Here is a 24,123-nt window from a genome sequence, read left to right as displayed (position 1 = left end):
AAGTGCAAATTTGGTTAGGCACTCCCCTATTTGGCTACATAACGCGCCAGACACCCAGGGACAGACCACATGTAGCACAAACAATTTTAATTTCCCAGGTCTTTGGGAGGGGCAGGAGGGTGGGGGGTTATTTGATTTAAAGGGTTGGGATTGGGATTTTTTTGGGGTGGGGGGGTTCCCACAGAAATAGAAAGACAAAGGTTTTCTGATCTGAAAGGTAGGCAGTAGGCAGGGGGAGGTGACAGTGAGGGGAGGGAGAATAAGGGGGGAGGTGAGTGTCAGGGGAGGGAGAATGAGGGGAGAGGTGAGTGTCAGGGGAGATAGTTGGAGTGGGGACAGGGGAGGGAAGGGGGGGTGAGTCACCAAGGGGGAGGAGGATGAGTGACTGAGGTAAATGAGCAAGGGGAAGGGGGAGAGAGGGTAAAGAACCTGACTGCCACTGCAACGCGTGGCCGGGTACCGCTAGTAAATAATAATAAATAAATAAAGAGATGCTAGAATGCAGACTGGCTAGTTATTGCTGGCCAAGGAAGACCTGCATTCTCTTCTATCTCCACCATCATCTGCTGCCTTGGCTGCAGAACCAGGCTCATCGTCTGGACCACCCGCTCCAGGCAATGAGCCTGTGTCTCAGTGCCTTTTTGAGGAAGGGATGCAGATGATAGTGGAGGAGATGAGGAGGATGCTAGCAGCCCTTGGGAGTTTGTATGGTGGACTGCCACAGTGAGGCACTACCGTGCTCATAGCTATGAGAATGCCATAATATTGATCAGTCTCCTAAATCTGCTGTCTCTGGCCTCCCTACATCCCAGGCCCTTTTTATGTTGTTGTAGTTTTCTCCCTAGTTTGCCCCACCCCTGTCCCATTTAGTATTAGTTTTATTATAAATTTTTTATGCTTTCATATTACAAAAAATAATATTTGGCTACACTTTGTGTTTGTGTGTGTGTGTGTGTGTGTTTGTCCCCTTTAATTACTACTTTTCAGACTTTAGAGGCAGAGCAGCAGGGATGTTCTTCTGTAGGCCCTCCCCACTTCTTGCCCATTCCCTCCAGCTCTCATCCTGTTTTGCTGAGACCTGAAGGGGAAAGGTTGATACTGAAGCAGAACAGTGAACAGAACAGACACACAAAGGGATTGATTTTGCATTAGTATGAACCTTGTGAGCAGGTGATTGCCTGTCTGCCCTACAGCTTCTCCCAGTCCCAGGTGTGTGGGCTATCATTCCAGGTTCTACTGCCTCTGCTGCTGGTGACCAACCTGGTTAGGATGAAAGGGATAAGAAAGTGAATCTGGATGGGGGGAGGAGTGAATGAAGGGATCTGAGAGGCAATTGCTTGTGTGAGTGGGGGAGAGAGAGAAAGGAAAAGAGTGACTCAGGCTATCAAAGGTGCAGCAAGGTATGAGTGATGGAATCAGAGAGACTATGAGATGTGGAAGACAGGATGAGGTTAGGTGGCAGTCTGTGAGTGAAATGTTTGAAAGGAGGAAGGAGGGGACAGGGAGCAGACAGGTTTGTGTGTGGTGGGGTTAGGGGGAGAGAAGTGCAGACAGCATGTAGCGTTATGTGGCTGAAAGAGGAAAGACTAGAATCACCAGGTTAGACATAGGGGCCTTAGCACAACAGGGTAGAAGATGGTGGAGGGTACCAAGGAGCAAAGTGGAATTAATGGGTGGACTGGGAATGAAGGATCAGGAACACCAGGGCAGTGAGGAGGAGGTGGGTAGAGCGAGAGAACCCCATTCTATCAGCCATATATTCTGCATTTTTAACCCAGTAATCCTTCACTCTATGCACATCAAGTATGTACAGAATGTGAATAAAGCATTTGGAGAAGGTATATAAAGGTCACTCTAAGGTAGATTTTAAAAGAGCCGCATGTATGCCGATAAACACGCATGTCTTGCCGCACACAAAAACATATGCTATTTTATAGCCTATGTTTGTAGATTATAAAACACTCTGGGGTAGATTTTATAAATTTGCATGAGGGCGTACTTTTGTTCGCGCACCAGGCGCGAACAAAAGTACGCTGGATTTTATAAGATACATGCGTAGCCGCGCATATCTTATAAAATCCAGGGTCGGCGCGCGCAAGGGGGTGCACATTTGTGCAACCTGCGCGCGCCGAGCCTGGTGCGCGTTGCCTGTTCCCTCCGAGGCCGCTCCGAAATCGGAGCGGCCTCGGAGGGAACTTTCCTTCACCCTTCCCCCACCTTCCCCTCCCTTCCCCTACCTAACCCACCCCCCCGGCCCTATCTAAACCCCCCCCTACCTTTGTTGCCAGATTTACGCCTGCTTTCAGCAGGCGTAAATCTGCGCGCGCCAGCAAGCTGCTGGCGCGCCATCACCCGACCCGGGGGCTGGTCCGGAGGCCTCGACCACGCCACCGGGCCGGCGCCATGCCCCCCGGTCCCACCCCGAACCACCCCCTGACCCCGGTCCCGCCCCAGACACGCCCCCTCCCTGCCCCTTTTACGAAGCCCCGGGACTTATGCGCGTCCCGGGGCTGTGCGCGCGCCAGCGGCCTATGCAAAAAGGGCGCGCCGGCGCGCGAGGGCCCTGCAGGGCATTTAAAATCTGGCCCTCTGTGTGCATAGTGGAGAGGAGAGGGGGAGAGAGAGAGAGAGAGAAACTCTTTATAGAACTTAGTCTGATATATATGGACTATTGTAAGAGGGCACTTTCATTCGGGGTGAGTTTTTGAGAGGTGGGTTGGAGTTAGGAAATGTTAGTACAGGCACATTCAGAGGTATCCATTGTAAAATTGACATCAGTAAAGAATTTTAGACCTTATAAGTGAGGAAAAGAGTTGATTTGTATAATGCAGCTAACAGAGACTGCAGTGTACAAATCAACTCCTCTTTTTAGAATTTTCAACACTTATAAGGTCAAAAATTCTTTACTGATGTGAATTTTACAATGGATACCTCTGAATGTGTCTAACACTACCCACCACAACCCCAATCCACCTCCAAAAAACTCATCCCGAATGAAAGGGGCCCCCTTACAATAGTCCATATATAGAGTATCAGACAGAGCCCTTCAAAGAGGCTCTCTGTCTCTCTCGCTCCCCCCCCCCCCTCCCCCAATGCTCACTGGACTCCTGCACCTAATGGAGAGTTGTAGCAAAGTGCTGCATGTAACATGGAGTTATGCACATCTGCTCTGGGCATACACCATTCCTGGCTACTTAAAATTCACATAGCTTGGGCCACTTACATGCATAAGTGGCCAGTTTTGCATGTGCAAGGTTTTAAAATCTACCTTTCTATGTCCCATGGACTTCAGATGTAACTAAGAAAAACACAAATAGGCCAATGTTTGGCATTTACCTATTTCATTGTTGTAGGGGAGCCTGTTGCATGCAATGCTGTCCTGCATCAAGTGGCCCACTTCAATTACCTGAGTATTGATTAGGTAAATATCACAGCAGGGCATGCAAGGGAGGTAAAGTTCCTAGATGTCATCAATGACTACTTCATTTAGCTGTTGGCCATGGACCCAATGAGAGGGGAAACAATTTTAGATCTAGTTCTCAGTGGAACACATGACCTAGTACATGAGATAATGGTGGTGAATCCACTTGACAACAGTGATCATAATGTAATAAAATTTGACATAATCACTAAAGAGCAAATACTTTGGAAAACTACTACAGTAGCATTTAACTATAAAAAGAGAGACTGATAAAATGAGGAAATGTATTAGAAAAACCTTAAATGAGCAATTATCAAGGTTAAAAACTAGCAGGAGGCGTGGACACAGTTTAAAATAATCATTCTTAAGAACCAGACAAAATGCATTAAAAAAAAAGGTCAAAGGAAAACCATATGAATGCCTGCATGGTTTAATAGTGAGGTGAAAGAGGCAATTAAAGCCAAAAGGGAATCATTCAAAAGATGGAAAGCAAATCAAATGAGGAAAACAGGGATGAGCATAAGCACTGGCAAGTTAGATATAAAAAAGCAATTAAGCAGGCTAAGAGAGAATTTAGAAACTTTTTCAAGTACATTCAAAGTAACAAGTCTGTAAGGGAATCAGTTGAGCTGCTATATGACCGACTGTAAAAGAGGTGGTAAGGGAAATAAGGAAATAGCAGAAAAACTAAATTAATTCTTTGCCTCTGTCTTTACTGTGGAGGATAACAGGGTCATACCCATACTGGAAACATTTTTTTGATGAGCAACTAGATAGAATCATTGTGAAACTAGAAACCTTAATAACTTAGATTGACAGTCAAAAAAAATAATAAATCACTAGGATCTGATAATATTCCCTCCAGAGTTCTGCAGGAACTCAAAAATGAAATTGCAGACCTGTTTCTGGTGATTTGCAATTTATTTAAAACAGCCATGGTACCAGAAGACTGACCTATTTGAGGACAATTTTTAAAAAGGGTTCCAAGGGTGCTCCGGGAAACTAGACTGGTGAGCTTGACGTTGGTGTGAGGCAAAATGTTCAAAACTACTGTTAATTAGGGATGTGCAATCGGTTTTCCCGAATTAGGCAATGTCAACGAAATTGCCTAATTCGGAATGGTTCCGGAGAACTGAAAAACGATTGAATTTTTTCCAAAATTTTGGAAAAAATTCATTTTTGAGTTAGTGCGGGCTAACTCCCGATAGTGCGTGCTAACCTGAAAATCAGGGCGCCCACAGGGTGCCCGAACCACAGGAAAAATGAAATTACCATGGGGGGCCCCAAAACGAAGCCTGACATGAAAATTTACCTGAAGCATATCTCTACTCTTAATAACAAAATTACTGACCATATAAATAGATATGATTTAATGAGGGGAGGGTCAACATGTTTTTCTCGAAGGCAAGTCGTGCCTTACCAAATTACTAGGTTTTTTCGAGGGTGTAAATAAATATGCAAAGATGAGCCAGTTGATATATTGTACTTAGATTTTCAGAATGCATTTAACAGTCCCTCATGAAAGACTTCTCAGCAAACTGGGAGATCATGAAAACAGAGGCAGTGTCCTATGTCGCTATTTCACCGGTTACATCGGCTCTCCATGCCAAGGTTCAGCCTGCTGCGCAACCTTCCCTCCACAATGAATCTTCCCTATAGCCTTGCCAAGGATCTCCTCACTGATTACCGCATGCCCAAGCACCAACTCCATTTAACCCTGACTTGTCACTACCTAGTTGCCCTTTCATCAAGTCACCTCAGCTCCCTGACCTGGTCAACTTGTTCTCACATTCCTGTCTTCCCTTGCAGCCTACCCAAGCCTCGGTTGTGTTTCCCGGCTGCGGCAGGCCCATGACCAGTTCTAGTCACCCTGAGCGCCCGGGTCCCAGACCTGGCCCTTCCTCTTTGGCAGCGGTAGGCAGTCGCCTACACGCTCATGCTCCTGCTACACTCCCAGGTTTCTCCAGCAGCTCTGTGTCCTCCTCCAGTCCCAGTCGGGTCTCCCCACGAGCGTCGAGGTGAGACACCACCACTCCTAGTTCCAGCCTGCCCGCCTTAGGCGCATGCACCTTCGCTGACTTTAAAGGGGCCACAGTGGGAAACCTACCCGCGGACCCGGATGATGAAGTCTCTCAGCCTTACTATATAAGGCGGGCTCCACCATTCAGTCTTCGCCTTGGCAACAGGTCTCCATGCTTCCTGTCATGTGCTTAGTTGCTGCCTTGTTCGTGTTCCTGTTCCTGTACCTGTTCCTGTTTCAGCGTTTATGTTCCTGTTCCTGTACCTTATCTTGTTCCAGACCTTGTGTTCCAGTTCCAGCTTCCTGTTTCCTGACTATTCTTTGGACGGATTCCTTGGCTTTGATCCTTGCTTGGACCTGACCTTGTCTCCAGCCGCTTGCCCTGACTCCAGCTTGAACCTGACTCTGCCTCCAGCTGACTACTTGGACTTGGCCTTTCCTAGGCTCTTGCCTACTTATAAGCCCAGACTTAACGTGTTCCTGACTCCTAGCCTGCTTTAGCTGTCTGGGTTTCTGGATCCAGGCCCTGTCTTTAGCCCAGCTCTGTTGGACCTTGCATCTCCACTGCTTCCTGGCTCCTTGCCTTGAACACTCTCCTCTGGATCAACCATATGGAGGCCCACCTAAGACCAGCTGGCCTTGGTACCCAAGGGCTCAACCTGCAGGGAACAAGGGCTAGTATTGGCAAAGCTCCAGTTAGCCTCCGCTTCCCGTTCTGCTCCGCCTCCTGACAGTGGGGACGCATGGGGCTTCCCCACGGGTAGTGCCAACTCTACCTCGGGCTAAGGATCCACCTCCGCAACAGCCTCCTGTCTTACCTTGCAGCCTACCTAATACTCCTGCCTTGCCTTCCAGCCTTCCCAGGCTTTCTGCCTTGCTCAGTGGCCTCTCTTCGCCTCCTGTTGCACTCTGTGGTCTCAAGGGGCCTCCTTGCCGTACTCTGTGGCCTCCCAGGCTTCCTTGCTTTGCTCTTTGGCCCCCCTGAGCCTCTCTGCCTTACTTTGCAGCTTCCAGGCCTGCTAGGGTCTCATACCTAGCCTTGTGCCCTGTTGGGCTTCCCTGTTCATTGTTGCCTGCTCTGCCTAGTCCAGTCCTGTCCAGTCCTTGTTCTATCTTGTACCATCCTGTGCAGTCCTTGTTCTGTCTTGCACTGCCCTTGTCTGTTTCCTAGTCTTTTCCCTTGTCCCTGGTTCAGCTTCTACATTATATCCAGTCCCTAGCCTGAGCCTGTATCCAGTCCCCAGCCTGTGTCTGCATTGAGTCCCAGTCCCCGCTCAGTCTTCTGCCCAGCCTTTGTTTCCAGTCCTAGTCTGCACCCAGTATCCACTCATCAGTTCCAGCCTGTGTCTGTCCAGCCTCATCCAGTATCCAGTCCTCAGCTTCCAGCCTGTCTCTGCCACAATGTATAGTCCATGCCTGACCTCAGTTCTTGTCTGAGTCTCCCGAGCCTTGTCCAGCCTCTCCAGCCTCGTCCAGCCTGTCCTGCCTCATCCAACCTCTTGCCTTCAACCATGAGGTTCTACCAACGAACCCAAGCCCTACCAGTCCCCAGAACCCAACCTGCAGGGGAGGGGGCTGGCTAGGCAGAAGATAAACCCAAGCCTCATCCTGCGGTCCTGCCCTACTTCTGCAGGGGTGCACCCAGAGTCCAGCCTGCACCCGCATGACATCCTTTTGTGGATTGGTAACTGGATAAAAGACACGAAACAGAGGGTAGATAAATGGTCAGTTTTCCAAATGGAGAACATTTGTTAGTGGCATGCCCCAGGGGTCTGTATTGGAACCTGTGCTTAAATGATCTGGAGAAAGGAATGAGTGAGGTAACCAAATTTGTACATGTCACAAAATAATTTCAAGTTATTAGAACTTGTGAAGAACTGCAGAAGGATCTTGTGAAACTAGGAGACTGAGCTTCTAAATGGCAGATGCAATTTAATATAGACAAGTGCAAAATAATGCATTTAGGGAAAAATCCAACTACAGGTACATGATGGTGGGTTCCATGTTAGAAGTCACTACTCAGGAAAAGGACCTTGGAATCCTTGTAGATATTATCTTGAAATCTTCAGCTCAGTATGCGACGGCAGTTATAAAGGCAAATAAATTGTTAGGAATTATTTGGAAGGGAACAGAGAACAAAACTGAGACTATCATAATGCCCTTGTATAGACCCATGGTGCGACATGCATCTTGAGTACTGTGTGTAGTTCTGGTCGCCCCATCTCAAAGAAGACATAGCAGACATAGAAAAAGTACAGAGAAGAGTGACAAAAATTATAAAGGGGATGGAAACATTCCCTTATGTAGAAAGACTAAACAGAGTAGGGCTCTCTTTAGCTTAGAAAAGAGATGACTGAGAGGGGATAAGTTGTTACTTATCCTGCTAATTAGCATTCAGTGTTTTTTCAATATCAAGGTCCTTATGTTGTTATGATTAGTAATCTCTACCTTGTTAAGCAGTCACGGGTCGATTTTAAAAAAGGTACATGCATTAAAAACAGGGGTTATGCGCGTGGCTGGGGCTTGCGCTTGCTGTGTTCATCTTCAAATAGGCCCAGCAATGCACGTAACCCCTGTTACGCGCCAAAGTGCCAGGCCCAGTTAAAGGGGCAGTCCAGGGGGTAGGGAGGGGCAGGCTGGAGGTGCCGGTACGGCAGCCATTTTCTGCTGTGCTGGGGAAGTGCGCACCAACAGTCGGCCTGCACGCACAATTTGCTTCTGCTCCAGAGGAGCAGCAACTTAAGAAACAAAAAAAACCAAAACAAAAAACAAAGGTACATGACATTTAGGGGGTAGGGAGGAGAAGGGAAGGGGAAGGGAGGTTAGGGTAGGTGTTAGGGAAGTTCCCTCCCAGTCTGCTCCTTAATTGGAGCAGACTGGGAAGGAACTGGGGAAGGCCGGGAAGCGTCGCCGCACATTTGCGAAACTGTACCCTCCCTTGCGCATGCCGCCGATTTAATAACATGCGTGCGCTGGCGGGCGCATGTTTTAAATTGGTGCATCCATGTGTGCATGCCAGGTAGCATATGCACATGGATGTGTGCACCCGCCTATTAAAATCTACCCCTAAGTGTTGAGAATGGAGTTGTGTCTTTAAACCATGATGATGTCATTCACAGACAGACCCTCTCAAATACAGAATAATTGACCACAACTTAGAAATAGAAACATAAATAATATGCGTACTGAAATCTTCAAGAAGACAGACTCTGTATGCAAAGCAACACCAGAGAAATAAAACCAGAAATTCATTTCTTCCTGTATTGTGCAAATTACAAAGATATCATTGTTGTCCCTTGGGACCCTTGGGCCGAGGTGGGGTTGATGCAACCCGTAGACAGGGATCTATGAGTCCCCACCGTCAGCAGGCATAGTGGGCTGATGAACAAAGGCCAACTGGAGCTTCACCAATACCAGCCCTCATTCCCCGTGGGTTGAGCCTTTGGGTGCCGGGGCTGGCTGGACTTAGATGGGCCTCTGTATGTCGTCGATGAGGAGATGGTGATCAGCCCAGAGACAGCAGAGGGGGAAATGGTAAAATCTTACACTGGACGAGGTAGTGTCCTGGAAACTCGAGCGCCAAAGGAACGTAGGCAGACATGGGGCACCCGAGCAAGAGCAGGCCGATGCCTGAACAGACCAAGTCCAGGAAGTAGGCTGAAGAGGCGTCAAAGAACAGGCTTGAGTCAGGGCTGGCGGCAATCTGGAAGCAGTGGCAAGCAAGGCTGAGGTCTGAACACGGAGAGAGTCAAGCGTAGTCAAACGATGCTGAAGTCTGGGTCTGGCGAGAGGCTACGACGTAGTCAGGCAATGCAGAGGTCTGGGTCTGGAGAGAGGCAACAGTGTAGTAAGGCAATGCAGAGGTCTGGGTCTGGACAGAGGCAACGATGTAGTCAAGCAATGCAGAGGTCTGGGTCTGGAGAGAGGCAACAGCGTAGTCAGGCAATGCAGAGGTCTGGGTCTGGAGAGAGGCAACAGCGTAGTCAGGCAATGCAGAGGTCCAGGCTTGGAGATGGTCAATGGTATGGTCAGGTGAAGCAGAGGTCCGAGCCTGGAGACAGTCGATGGCGTGGTCAGGCAAAGTAAAGTCAAAGTCTGTGTAGGCAATCCGAGGAAAGGTGAAGAGCAGGAACGTTGAAGCAGGAAGTCAGGAACCAGGAACAGCGAGGAACAGGAACAGGCGAGTGAGACGAATCTCTCAGGAGGCAACGAGTACTCAACCAGCGACCTGTTGCAAAGGCAAAGCTAGGGAGTGGAGCCCGGGCTTAAGTACCAGTACTCCGCTGACGTCATCATCCAGGGCCGCGGCTCGGTTCCCACCATGGGCCCTACTTAAGCATTGGGGATGGGCACGGCGCCGAGTAGCAGTGTCTCTCCACAGGCCACGTGGAGAGGCCTGATGTGAAGCAATGGTAGTAGTGGCTGGACCAGAGATGCCAGGGACTGTAGCTGAGCCAGAGGCACCAGGGGAGGCCCAAGGACGGAGCTGGCGGCCTACCGCCACCAGAGACGAGGAACCAGGAGCTGGAGTTACTGTAGAGAGGTGGGAGGGCCATGTCGCGGGTCTGCCACAGACGGCACATGTAACAATCATGATATGTACTTTTCCAAAGTTGACATATTCCATTCACTAAACTGAAAATGTTGTCTAGACATTTTTCTAATTAGTGAGAAAAATGCTCCAATTAGAGCAAAAACGATGAATATATTTGATTCTCAGCAGTTTAACTAAGAACTTAAAAGATTCAGACAAAAGATTCAGACTGAGAAAAATACCCTTGATATTTGTTGAAGGTATAGTTAAGCTCTGAAAAGAAAGGAATTAGGAAAAAGTGAAAACTACATATATTATTATTCTACATCAGAAGAATTACCAAACATTTTGTATTCACTTCTGCCAAATATATTTTGTGGCCTCAGAGTAATTCCCTATGAAGAGCGATATAATAAATGCATAGTCACGTGCCACTAAATTTTGCAGATATGAATTCCTTTGTATGTGTCTATCATTCAAGTGAAATGTTATTGAAATTGCATAGTTGAAAAATGTATGAATGTAAAGATTCTCCATGAACAGTTTGTTTTACAGCATGGAAAATATTTTCCCAATAAAAATGAGTCCCTTATTAATGACAAATATTACAAGCAAGATAATATAGAATTTTCTTCCAAGTTTGAGCTTTTTTATTGTAAGAAATCTATAAATTATTTTGTGAGTGTCATGAATTTTAATTGTGAATGTTTTATCATGTAAGCTGCTTTGTAAAAACAAAGAGAGCAAGTTATAAATGTTTTAAAATAAATAAAATTGGAATAAAAAATATAAAAACATATGAAAATTTGATAACGTTTTCAGCCAGTTTTCAAAACATTTTGAAAATAATTCCTTTTTTATCTTCATTAAACAATGTCAAAAGCATGTTTGTAACTTTTTTAATGTTTTGAGATCAGCTCAGATGTGAATTTGATGTAACATAGTTGACTGCGGATTGTTTATATTGCCTTGATTTTTGATGAGGACTTTACTGTCATGCAAAATACAGCTTTAAACTTTGCAGCTACTAGATTAATTGGCTGTCTTTCTGCAGAGGATTCTGTCATAGGAAATAATAAAAGATTAATGGAATGTTAAGATTTTATGCATTAAAAGATTTCTAATATTTTCTTTGTAGGCCACAGAATATATTTGGGAAAAGTGAATAAACATTTTTTCAGTAGTACTGATGTACAAATGTAACATCCAAATAACTATACCATCAACAAATATCACAGGCATTTTTTCCCAGTCTGAATCTATGCAGTGTTAAAAGGCTAAGGATCAAATATATTCACTTTTTTTGCTCTAATCAGAGCAATTTTCTCACTAGACCATTCCTTTTTATAGCCTCTAAAGGCAAATTAATATTTGTTTGCATGCTCTGCATGTGAATTTCTTGCATTCCATAATCACAAAAATGTTGAATTTTGTATTCTTTCTATTCAGCTTGTTTCTAACTTTCTATAGTCAAGTTTCACCTATATTTTAGGTGAAGCATCCAGGAACTCAGTTCAAAAAGTGATTGAGTTTTTATTGTTTAACTCAATAATCTCAGTACATGTATTTAGTAAATTTATTTTTTTTGTTATAGTAAATGTGATTAAGTAAATTAAAATTTAACTTTATCTAAGTGCTTTACATTCAAACACTTTCAACTGAATTTTCAAAGGAGTCACATGCATAAATATAAAATACTATTGTAGCAATTTTCAAAAGCCATTTATGCCTATAAAGTGTACTTATGTGGGCAAAACCTATGGATAATTGACTGGCATATATTGTAGCGATTTTTGAAAGCCCACTTACACGAGTAAAGTGAATTTACAAGTGTAAAGCCCATTTTTAAGCATGTAAATGCTTTTGAAAATCAGGCCCTCTATTCATTAAGAATGACAGTTTACAAAAATTTGACATTATTAGGAAATACAACTGTACACACTAGAAGTAATTTTCAAAAGGATTTACACACTTAAAATAGGGTTTTACACATGTAAATGCACTTTGGGGGCCAGATTTTCAAAGAGATATGTGCGTACCCCCCGAAAACCAGGCCCAAACACCCCCTGTGCGCGCCGAGCCTATGTTGCATAGGCTTCTGGCGCACGCAAAGCCCCGGGATGCACGTGCGTCCCGGGGCTTTCCTGGGGGGAGGGCGTGTCGGGGGCGTGTCGCGATCCACGGATCATCTGGGGGGCGTGACGGGGGCATGACGCGGCTGGCGCGTCACTCGAGGGCGGCGCTGCGGGCGTGGTTTCGGCCCAGGGGCATTCCAGGGGCGTGGCCTCGAGCAGGCATAACTTTTGCGACAGAGGTGGGGGGGGTTTAGATAGGGCCGGGGGGGTGGGTTAGGTAGGGGAAGGGTGGGGAAGGTGGGGGGAGGCGGAAGGAAAGTTCCCTCTGAGGCCGCTCCAATTTCGCGAACAAAAGTACGCGTGTGCGCAAGTTTATGAAATCTACCCCTAAATGTGTAAGGGGGTTTTTGAAAATTGCTACAACATATGCTATTAAATTGTCAATAATTTTTATACTCATAACTGTACTTTAAAAGGTGAATTTTAAAAGACTTAATTACCCAAAATGGGACACTCGTGCTTTTGTTGCCCATGTGTGTGTAAAGGGTATTTCATAAAGTGGAAATAGGCTCGTGCATACAGTATGGGCAGATTTTATAAAACTACGCGCGCACGTACTTTTCTTCGCACACCAGGCGCAAACAAAAGTACGCCGGATTTCAATAGATATGCGCTTAGACGCGCGTATCTGTTAAAATCCGGGGTCAGTACGTGCAAGGCTGCCCAAAATCGGCAGCCTGCACTCGCCGAGCCGCGCAGCCTGCCTCCGTTCCCTCCGAGGCCGCTCCGAAATCGGAGCGGCCTCGGAGGGAACTTTCCTTCCACCCCCCCCCCACGGACCTTCCCCTCCCTTCCCCTATCTAACCCACCCCCCCAGCCCTATCTAATCCCCCCCCCACCTTTGTTGCACAAGTTACGCCTGCCCAAGGCAGGCGTAACTTGTGCGCGCCGGGCCAGCCGCTGGCATGCCATGGTCCCGTCCAGGGGCTGGTCCGGACCCGCGGCCATGCCCCCGGAATGCCCCTGATGATGCGCCAGCCACGGCACGCCCCCGACACACCCCCGATGACACGCCGACCATGACACACCCCCCGACATGCCCCCGGCATGCCCCCCCAGGAAAGCCCCGGGACTTACACGCGTCCTGGGGCTTTGCGCACGCCAGCAGCCTATGCAAGATAGGCTCGGCACACGCAGGGGTGGTTTGGGGTAGGTTTTCGGGGGTTACGCGCATAACCTACGCACGTAACCCTTTGAAAATCTACCCCATGTGTGTGCTCAAGCAGTTTTGACGTGCGCAAAAAAAGGGGTATGGTTGGGCATTTCAAGGTGAGAATTGTACATACTTGTGTAATGACATATTTTATAAGGGATGCTCGCTTGTGCAGAAGTGCATTTGGCCATGTATATGCATGCACATTTGCTACTCCCTTTTACACTAACTAGTGTAAACTTTCATCTCTCCGAGTGAGTGTAAACAGAAGCAGGTCAGGGGTGGGAGAGAGTGTAACAGGGACAGCCTGGGACTTACTGGAGGACAGTGGGAAAGTCATACTTATAGAAACGAGTTACAGGGACAGACAGGGGCATACTGCTGGGGTTGCAATGACTTTATCTGGGATAAAGATGGTTATACTTGTTGGTTGCTAGGATATACAAGGTGTATACTGGTTGTGGAGGAAAAGATAGGGGAAGACACAGGAACAGAAAGGTCTATAAAAGTGTGTAGGAGAGTGTGTTGTAGCAATATATTGGGGAGGTTAGTCATTTTTGGAAAGTCCCTTTTCAATATAATTATAATAGCTGCATGGGTACTCAGGTCAATAAGGCTGAGGAGAGAAAGAGAGGTGAGGAGGAGGAGAAAGAGAAGGAGGTACCCCTTACAGAGAGTTTACAGGACTAGGACACAGCTTCTGGCTCTGTTTGAGGTGCAAGTAATGCACAGATTTAAGTTCAACAAGAAAACCATACTGTACCCATGCCAGAAGTTAGAGCAGGACTTGCAACCTACCCCCTGAAGGGGCCATGTCTTGCCAGTACATGCCAAGATCACTAATTCCCTGGGCTAGTTTTGCCACCAGCACCTTCCAGACACCTCAAAGGGGTCATGTCTGAAATCAGCCAATTTGCCACCTCTATGTATGTACATAAGGTCCTGGCTGTCTTGCTAATGAAAATGTAACACTATACATCCTTATCTCGGAGAAGACAGCAACATCAAATAATGACTGATTTATATCAATGTGCACATCTCCCCTGTCTTGGGGGCTACTGATTGTATTCATGCCTCCATAAGGACACCAAGGGGAGATGATGCCACCTACTACAGCCACAAGAGCTTCCACTCCCTCAGTATACAAGTGGTCTGTGACCAGTTTTCCAGGATCCATTCATTATGCCTACATTCTCTAGCAATCAAGAATTCATGACCACTTCCAGGAAGGATATATCACTTGGGATTGGCTTCCAGGTAGGAAGGCACCGATCACTTCCACCATACATCAACTAGCCTCATATTTAGGTTGACTGATATAGGATTGGTCCTGGAGTACTGCTCATAACTGGTCCTTTGAACTGTCTCACTGCCATATCCTAAGGTATATCCATTTAACCTTGTAGCGAGGCACACCAGAAGACTGGTGTAGCCTCGCTACAACAGGACTGTCATTGAAAGAACCTTTGGCCTATTTAAAACACGTTTCCACTATCTGGACAGATCAGGGAGATGCCTTCTCTACAAACCACCTAAAGAATATGAGATTTTTCCAGTCTGCAGTATGCTACATAACCTGCCATAATAAATTTCTTCCAACCTTAAAATATTTTAGCTAACTTTTCGAGAGTTAAGCATTGTATCTGATGACCATCATAACAGGCATTTCCAGCCAAAAAGCCTTCATAGCCTTATAATCATAGGTCAAGCATTGACATTTTTAGACATGGGGTATACCTTTGATAATATGTGATGGGGTGTGTTGGAAAAAATCTCAGCTTCACAATGGGGAGGCTCGTCAGACTCATCTCAACCTTTCAGAGCAATTTTGAATTTTTAAATCTAAATACATTTGCACCACAAGAGTTAAACCTCGAAGTAGAGTGCTTGAATAATGCAAATTGACATTTGAGTCAACATCATCCTTGGTGGAGAGCTTATATCTCATTATGTCTGAATGAATAATATCGTAGTTCCCCTTGATGCAGATTCTTCTTCAAAACACTAACCCCTGTCAGGGTACATAAATGCAGCAGGATATACAGTGTTAAAAGTGAGAAGATAAGTTTTTGTTTTTAAATTGCATTAAAAAATCATAAAAATTTAAGAATGATGATACTTGACCTATGATTAGTAGATTACTGTTATGACCCGCTGCCACGGGCCCCCCGCGAGCAGGTACTCACCCCACGTTGCTGCCTTTCTTCAGCCGATGCAGCACGACACCGCCATCGGCCTGCCTACACAGCTGGAGCCGTGGACTGTGTTTGCCCATGCAGCCCGGAGGCCGCCACGGATTTCCTTGCCTGCTGCGGCAGGAGACGCGGACTTTCTCCTGCTCCTCTTCGCAGCATGGAGCCGCCCTGGGTCAGCCTTGCAGCAGGGAGCCGCGACGCCATCAGGGGGGTCCTCGTGGGACAGCCTGGAGGCTGCCCCGAAGCCTACCTGCCTGTTTCCTGCTTCTCTCTGGGCTACGCTGGTGCAGGCTGCTGTCCACGGTCCTGCACAACTCCTGCTTGCTCCTTAGGCGCCAGCGCGCGCCTCTCTGCCTGATTTAAGGGGCCAGGCACAGGAAGTGTGCTGGCCCCGCCTAGGGATGGACTTCCTGCTTCAGCCCTATAAGAGGGCTGCTCCGTCAGTCTGTCTTTGCCTTGCATCGGAGTGTCACCCTTCTGGAGGCTCCTGCCTGCCAGAGCTCCATCAGGCCTTCCTGTCTTCTCCATGGAGTTCCTGTTCAGTTCTTGTTGTCTCGTCTTGTCTTCGTGCCTGAGGTTCTTGTCCAGATGTTCCGTCCAGATGTCCCGTCCAGGTATCCTGATGTACCTGCCTTCCCGGATGTTCTTCCCTGCGTCTTCGTATGTGCTCCCGGCCTTCTGACCTGTTGGGCCTGGGAGTGGCCAACAGGTGGGATCTGTCCCTGCGCTTGGATCTTCTGTTCTCACCAGCCGTCGGAGCTTCGGATGCCATTGGTCCTGACATCGGAGTTCCTCTTCGCCTGGATCTTCCCTGCGCATGTCCCGCTCTCCTCGTAGTCCGTGACCAGCCTTCGGGTTGTGTAGGGCACGCAGTGGGACAGGGTGGTCCATGACTCAGTCCCGCGGGTGGGCTGAGTAGTGCGCCCTGAGAGACTGTGCAACTGTCCTTCTGCCCAAGTGTCTTCTGTGATGTCTTCGTACCCGAGTCTTGCTACATTCCTGATGTCTTCATTCCTGAGTCCTGCTGCAGTTCCTGTACCTGAGTCTTACTGCAGCTCCTGTCTGGTTCCAGTACCTGAACCCTGTTACCGTATATATCTCCCATTGTCCTGTCTTCGTGTCAAGGTCCTCGACTGCCCTCTACCTCAGGCCAGGTCTGCTGCTCCATGCTGTTCGCAGCAGGTCTGAAAGGGCTCGGAATGGTCAGAGGACCATTCAACTTCCAACATCCTCGGATGTTGGCCTTGGGAGCTTGCAGGCCTGGCAGAAGGTCAGCCGCCTGCCATGCTGGAATACGCCATCAACCCTCGGGTCGGTCCTGGGTTCGCCTGGGCTCGGGCTGAGGCCCAAGGGCACACTAAACAACGCCAGGCCTTTGAGGCCAACCGTGACAATTACACTGTATATAAATCTATGAAGGCTTTTTAGCTGGGAATGCCTATTATGATGGTCATTGGAGACAATGCTTAACACTTGTAGAGGTTCCTAAAATATTTGAAGGTTGGAGGAAATGTATTGTGGCATTCCGTAACTCTTCCTCTAGTGATATATATATCAGCTGGATTGCTATAACCTGGCCAAAATCAAATACTTGGCTGCTCCAGAGGGACTGGAAAAGAATCAGGAGGAAGAGGAGGAAGAGAAAGCAGAGCTTACTCAGGAGCAATTGCCTGAGATACATTGCATTAATCAAAGGCAAGCTATACAGGAAAGGTGAATGTGTATTTATTTACAAGTTATGCACAAAATGAAGAAAAATAAAATATTATGGCTTCCTTGACTGGCCTCTTTTGTGGGTTGGGGGAAGCTCACATTCCTTCGGCTGCCTTAATCTTGAGCTTCTCCAAATCAGAGTCCCGCTGTTACTCACACTACCCTCAAAGGGCATAGGACCTGGAGGCAGTAGCACAACAAGGCTGTAGGAAGATCATGCAGGGGACGATGGTGGAGGCAGCATGGGCTATGTTGGGAGTGGTAGGGGTGGATCATGATGTAGAGGTGGGAGTGATGCAAGCGGACCCTTGGCCAGGTGAGGAGCATCCAGGTGCATGGTGGTGGAGCAAGATGTGGAGGCTGCGGTGGCACAGGGAGATCCATGGCCTGGTAAGGTGGCATCCAGGTGCATGGCACTGGATACAATAGAGGGGGCTGCATCCAGGGCTCCATGAAATAGAATGGAGCTGCTGGTGGCTGAGGCTGGCAGGGGGCATCCTTTGCAGCATCTCTTTCCACACTGCAGCTTGGGCATCAATGGATTGGTGAAAGGGTTGTAGCTCATGCTGCACACCCTGCATCTCCTCCCTCATTGACTTACAGAGGCCCTGCACATTCTGGAGGCCATGTATTTCCACCAACACCCTGGGATTCTGGTGCAACAAAAGCCTCCAGCTCAATTGGCCATCATCTCATCCTCTTGAGGAGGGACTTGCTCTTACTCTGATTATCTGCTCTCCTGCTGGCCACCCTCAAGCTGCACAGGAGGAGATGTCCCAGCAAGGCAATCAGCCAATGGTCCTTCTTCTCCTGCTCCTCTTCCTCTATGCTCCTCTATGGGTCCCAATCCCTCAGTGTCCTCACCTATTATTGTTTTGCCCATTTTACTATCCAGTCTAATCTTTGTTAGCATTTTGCATTCTGTTTCCTCATCCTGGCCAGGTGGATGGTTATATATCCCCACTACTATATTATTCTCTTTTACTCTTGGAATCAAGCATGCAGTTTGTTTCCTGCAGAATTCTTATCCTGCTTAACTCTATGCCATACTTAACATATAGTGCCACCCCTCCAGCAATTTTATCTGCCCTGACATGTCAATATAATTTGTACCCTGCTTCCCAGTGTCTCATTGGTTATCCTCTTCCACCAGGTCTCTGAGATGGTTATCTTCCTTTAGCGCCATGCATTCTAATTCTCCAGTCATTTTTCAGACTTCTGGCATTTGCATACAGTTTAAAGTAATTTTTTGTGTTTTTATTTTATATGTATCCCCAACCTGCTTATTAATGGTTAATGGTCAGGGATGGTTAGGGATCATATCCATACAGATGTAAGGGTCACAGGTTTGGGACCAAAGTCACATTTGTGTCCATTTACAGATTTTGAATAATAATAGTGTTATGCTTTTTAAAAAATTTAAGTCTCCCAGTATGTGGTATCATGTAGTGTGAGGGCGCTCTTTTTTACTTTGCCACAGGTGCCAATTACTTGGCTATGGTTCTGTCCATAGAGTTTTCAGATATATCTAATTGTTCAAGAATTTTCTCTGAATTGGTAGTGGAAGGTTGGGGTACTGTATTTTCTTCTTTAGCAGAAATTTGGTTAGGACTTTTAACAGTTACCTCAGGAGCTTGGGATACTTCTGGTTTAAAATGTCTTTTATTTTTTTTTATACTAACAGAGACTGTGCTATCAGCCACTCCTCCACATCTCCTGGCACTGACACAGCAGTACCCTCTGTATGCTCAGCCTCCATTATACTTTCTGCTTCAGAGTCAGCCCCAGACTCATTCCCTGATCCAAGCTCACTGCCTTCAGATTTAACCTCTGATTCACCATCTAAACACCTTAATTCTCAGCTCCAACATCGGCTCTAACTGCTTTCTGCCTTCTCTTGTCTGGATATTGTTTCACTAAATGAATCACACTTTCACAGTGAAAACACTTCATATATCCTGTGTTATAGCAATTAAAATATATTCAGAATCTTCAATTCTGTATTTCAAGGAAACATTCATAATCTTGTTAGCACTATGCAAAATCATAGACTTGTCCTCTAAAAGACATAACATATTTCACCTCCTTTTTTTTTTTTGAAGCCTGAAGGAATCCTTTTAATAGGACCTGTTAGCTTCGCATACCTGCAAGTCTCTTGCCAAAAATGGTGGCACATTTGAAATAACGTTACCTGAAGGAGTTGACAGAGGTAAAACAGAAACAAAAAGTAGTATGTATAACAATGCACTCTGAAATGACCTGGTTTGCTAATGCATGCCTATTTATAAACAAACGGCTTTGTTCATTCAAGAAGCATACCTTATATTCTTGCAACGAATAACCATGCCTACTGCCAGCACACAGTATTCCACAGAAGCATTTTCCGAAGGCAGAATTATCATCCCATATCTGCATGTTAAAACCGCACCATTTTTATTAGGTGGAGGTTTTCCCCTGAACCAGGTTTGCTGACCAAAGTCATCTTAACCAACTACCTCAGCCTCCAAACAATCAAAACATAAACCACAAATAGAGGAAACCAGGCATAAAAGAAGAAAACTCCAGTTTCTACACAAACTGATGGCAACTCTTCACATCAAACACACTCAGCCTCTCTCACACAGCACTCTTGCAATCTCTAGAGAGAAAGAGAAAGACAGACGGACTGAGAAAGTCAACAGCTGAACAGAAAGCGCTCTTGGGGCAAAGAGAATGCTCAGAACTAGACACAGGGGAGCTTAACTAAATAAAGCTTTTCTCCCACCCTGTGTCTATGGGGAATATGCTTAGAAAATCAGGCCGAGGGATTGTTCTGAACCAGGCAGAGAGAACTAACAACCAGACATGCACTGTAGCTGGAATCGCTCTATGCAGCTCTGGGCAGACACAGTTGCACATCAGAAAGGAAAATCTATCACTAACCGTGCGGAGGAACTGGATATCGTCTTCTCCTTCTCCCCCTTCAGCCATGGCTGTTGAGGAGGCAGCTGTTCTCAGACGCTGCTCGCCTTCACTGACAGCTCGGAGCTTGGAGCAGCTCTTCTAGCAGCAGTCAGATTAGCATAGAACTAATTTACAGCCATATAGGGAGCTCAGCTTCTGTAGTCTGCTACAGCAAGTGGAGAATACTGCACTGCAGACTGCCAGCACCAACTGCAAACACAGCCTTCTGAGTGACAACCAGTGCCATGCCTCATAAACCTGGATCCCTCAGAGTCCAGATCATCTAGAGACAGAGTCCCAAAAAATAGACCTGAATTGGCCAGAAATAAGCAGAGTCCCAAACAGAAGCCAGGAATCCCAGAGATAAACGAATTCTCATAAGAAAGCCAAAATCCTCTAGAGAAAGAATCCCACATGGGGTTCACAGTCCTCAGATATAAAGAGAATCAATCCCACATGGCAGCCAAGAACCCTCGGAGATTAACAGAGACCCCCAGGAAACCTAGATCTCCTGGAGACAGGCAAAGTCCCTGATAGGTGATTTTAATCCCCAGAGAGAAAGGGAGCCCCAAAGGAAAGGCTAGAACAACTTGCTGCTGGACAGGGTAGACAAAGCTTATCTAGTTAAAATGCAAAATTGAGGCTATTTAAATGGCTCAAGCTGCAACACTGTGCATACTGCATAGCAGCACAAGGGATATGGGTTCAGATCCCCATCAGGGCTGGTTATGGAGATTATGCATTCAGACCTTGAGATAGCCACTACTGTGGTGGCCCCTGCCGGCCCCAAGCAGCATTGAGGGAGTACACTAGAGGAGGAGGAGCTATCAGACTGGATAAAGTCCCCTGAGCTTCAGAGGTGCCATTTTACCTAGGTCAACCCAAATAGGCTCATTTAGTCCTATTTAATTATTTTATTTAAAATCATTTTTATCCCACACCCTCCAACATTTGGGGCAGAGGAGAACAAGCATAAAATACAAATAGGAAAACAAGCATAAATACCTATATGGTACAATACAACAAGACTAAATAAAACAGACAAAATAAGGCAAAATAAAACATAAAAAGATAAAAAGCTATGGCCGATGATTGGTCCAGCCAGATTTACAGATTAAGAGGGCTGGGTTTAACGGAAGTGAGAAAACATTTACAGGAGAAGCCTGAATCAGAAGATAAGATAGCAACTATTTGGGGAGAAGGAAACTTCAGGACTTGTTTAGTGAGAAGGAGATGGTGAAAAGATGGGTTTTTAGAGTGAACTCTTTTTTATTTGTCAAGCGACAAATCTGCTGCAGTAGTGAGTTTCCTGAAGAAGGTCCTGCAAGAAAAAAAGCCTTCTCTCGTGTGGATGCTAATCTAGTGGAACAAAGGGAAGGATTTTCAAGAGGGGCTGGGAAGTTGAGAGAATAGATCCTCATAGGTGTATAGGGCTGGATTTTAATATCTACGCCTGATTTTATAACATGCACAGGCAGCCACGTACATGTTATAAAATCCGGGGTCAGCACACGCAAGGGGGTACACACTTGTACACCTTGCACGCGCCAAGCCCTAGGGGAGCCCCGATGGCTTTCCCTGTTCCCTCCGGGACATACGCGTGTCCCGGGGCTTGCGCGCGTCACCGGGCCTATGCAAAATAGGCTCGGCGCATGTAACCCCCCTGCACGCGTAAATCCAGCTGGATTTACATGCGTAAGGCTTTTACAATTTGCCCCATTGATTTTTAATGTGCTGCAGACCCAAAGGGAATTCACATGGTGCAGTAGATTATGAATGATTAAAGCAAGTTTTGCTGCATTCTTTTCTTAAGGAACTTGAAGCTATAGCTCTGTGCATGTAAAAGGGCAACTCAGGACTGGGTCAGTCTATGCAGGTTTACCTGGGTGATGTGGCTGTTCTACTAAGCTGCTTGGTGACAGAAACAACTGAGGAAAAAAGGGAATAAAAAAGAAAAAAACTGAAGGGAGTATAAATTCTATGCTGGAATAAAATGAAGTTGCTGTGTTTTAGTAATGTTTGACCTGTAATATTACCTCTGGTTGTTGACATTTTGGCCTGTCTGAATCTTTTCTCGATAAAAATAAAGTAAACATTTTTCCAGTTGATTGTATGTTACTTTTGGATTATTTTTATGTTGGTCTAATAAAAATAGCAAAAAATCAGTTCTTCTACTTATCAGTTTTAATGTTATTTACCTTTCTGACAGCTCTTGCAACAATTTTATATTCCCTGTTGGCCAGGCGCAGATTGTTGGAAAATAGTGGACTAATGGCAGGAGATGTCCCCTCCAAGGATGTGCTATGATTACAATAAAAGGGATACTTCTCCATTCTGGTGGCACAAAAACCCCAGGCCTTTAAAGGAGTGGGTCCATGGCAATCTGACTAGCCAACTGGAGGATGCCCGAATGCCTAATAACCCAGTACAATATTGCACTCAGAAAGAGATCATGGGGTAGGTGTGCCTGCGAATGACAAATGCACATGAACAAGACTGAGAGTACGATAATATGCTTTTCATCATTCTACTATAATATACATCAGGTTTTCCAAGATTCCCCTCGAAGTTACATAGAAACCAGGAGGATAACTTTCAAACAGGTTTGTTTGTGGCATATGGTATATGGTGTCACATGAATTTATGCTCATATTTTAAAATACACACATCTTTTATATAAAACATATGTTGATATGTGAACTACTTGTGCTCGTTTGTGTGTATGTGAACTCATTTGCCCACATATTTTTGCAAAATCACAAACAGACGCATGTGTGTTTTTCCACTTGTACAAACTTACTGTTCTTCCAGGGTGGCCTTTTTACAGCAAGACTCCCCCCACTTTCATCACCAGGGATCCCTGGTAGTAAGACACGAGAACATGCCATTTCTGGTGAGAGGGCTCAGGAGGCACAATGCTTGACTCAGAAGAACTGGAGGCACTTCCAGGCCCATTCAATAGAGGAGCAGACCACCCCCATGAGGTAAGTTCATTGTGGGATGATGGAATGTAGGTGAGGATAGGGGTGTGGGTGGAGCCTTTGGGGTGCAAATTGGGAGTAGGACTGTGGAGGTGTTGCAGGTAATTTTGAGGTTGGGGGTATTGGGGGTAGGATGGGGTAGAAGTGGAGGTGGGCTAAGGGAGTGCTGGGGAACAATTGGTGGGTTGGGAGTGTTGGGGTCAATTACATAGAAACATAGAAACATAGAAATGACGGCAGAAGAAGACCGAATGGCCCATCCAGTCTGCCCAGCAAGCCTCACACATTTTTTCTCTCATTCTTATCTGTTTCTCTTAGCTCCTTGTTCTATTCCCCTTCCACCCCCACCATTAATGTAGAGAGCAGTGATGGAGCTGCATCCAAGTGAAATATCTAGCTTGATTAGTTAGGGGTAGTAGGGGCAGTAACCGCCGCGATAAGCAAGCTACACCCATGCTTATTTGTTTTACCTAGACTATGTTGTACAGCCCTTGTTGGTTTTTTGTTTTTTCTTTTTTTTTCCTTCTCCCCTGCCGTTGAAGCAGAGAGCCATGCTGGATATGCATTGAAAGTGAAGTATCAGGCACATTTGGTTTGGGGTAGTAACCGCCGTAACAAGCCAGCTACTCCTCGCTTTGTGATTGTGAATCCTTTTTTTCTTCACCCCTGTCGTTGAAGCTATGCAGGATATGCGTGAAGCATCAGTTTTTTGTTTTTGTTTTTGTTTGTTTTTTTTTCCCCTGCCGTTGAAGCAGAGAGCTATGCTGGAAATGCGTGATGTATCAGTCTTTCTCCCATGCCGATGAAGCAGAGAACCATGCTGGATATGCATGGAAAGTGAAGTATCAGGCACATTTGGTTTGGGGTAGTAACCGCCGTAACAAGCCAGCTACTCCCCGCTTTTTGAGTGCGAACCCTTTTTCTTCTCCCTTGCCGTTGTAGCAGAGAGCTCTGCTGGATGTGTGAAGTATCAGTTATTCTTCTCCCCTGTCATTGAAGCAGAGAGCTATGCTGTATATGCATTGAAA

At 46.3% G+C, this 24,123-nt stretch overlaps 1 protein-coding gene across 1 annotated transcript in view; it reads right to left on the bottom strand.

Moving 5' to 3' along the window:
- The window catches only part of RYR3 (ryanodine receptor 3), a 1,291,138-nt gene extending 1,270,930 nt beyond the window's left edge, over positions 1–20,208 (bottom strand). The window contains 1 exon segment of the mRNA XM_029600192.1: positions 20,094–20,208. Within this exon segment, the coding sequence (XP_029456052.1) occupies positions 20,094–20,141 (48 nt within the window). The 5' untranslated portion in view covers positions 20,142–20,208.
- Positions 20,209–24,123: the final 3,915 nt, after the last annotated feature.

This window comes from Rhinatrema bivittatum, chromosome 4 (genome assembly GCF_901001135.1).
Source record: "Rhinatrema bivittatum chromosome 4, aRhiBiv1.1, whole genome shotgun sequence".
In the NCBI taxonomy this organism is placed as follows: Eukaryota; Metazoa; Chordata; class Amphibia; order Gymnophiona; family Rhinatrematidae; genus Rhinatrema; species Rhinatrema bivittatum.
Note: the sequence above shows the minus strand (reverse complement) of the source record. Positions and strands in the feature narration are given on the sequence as shown.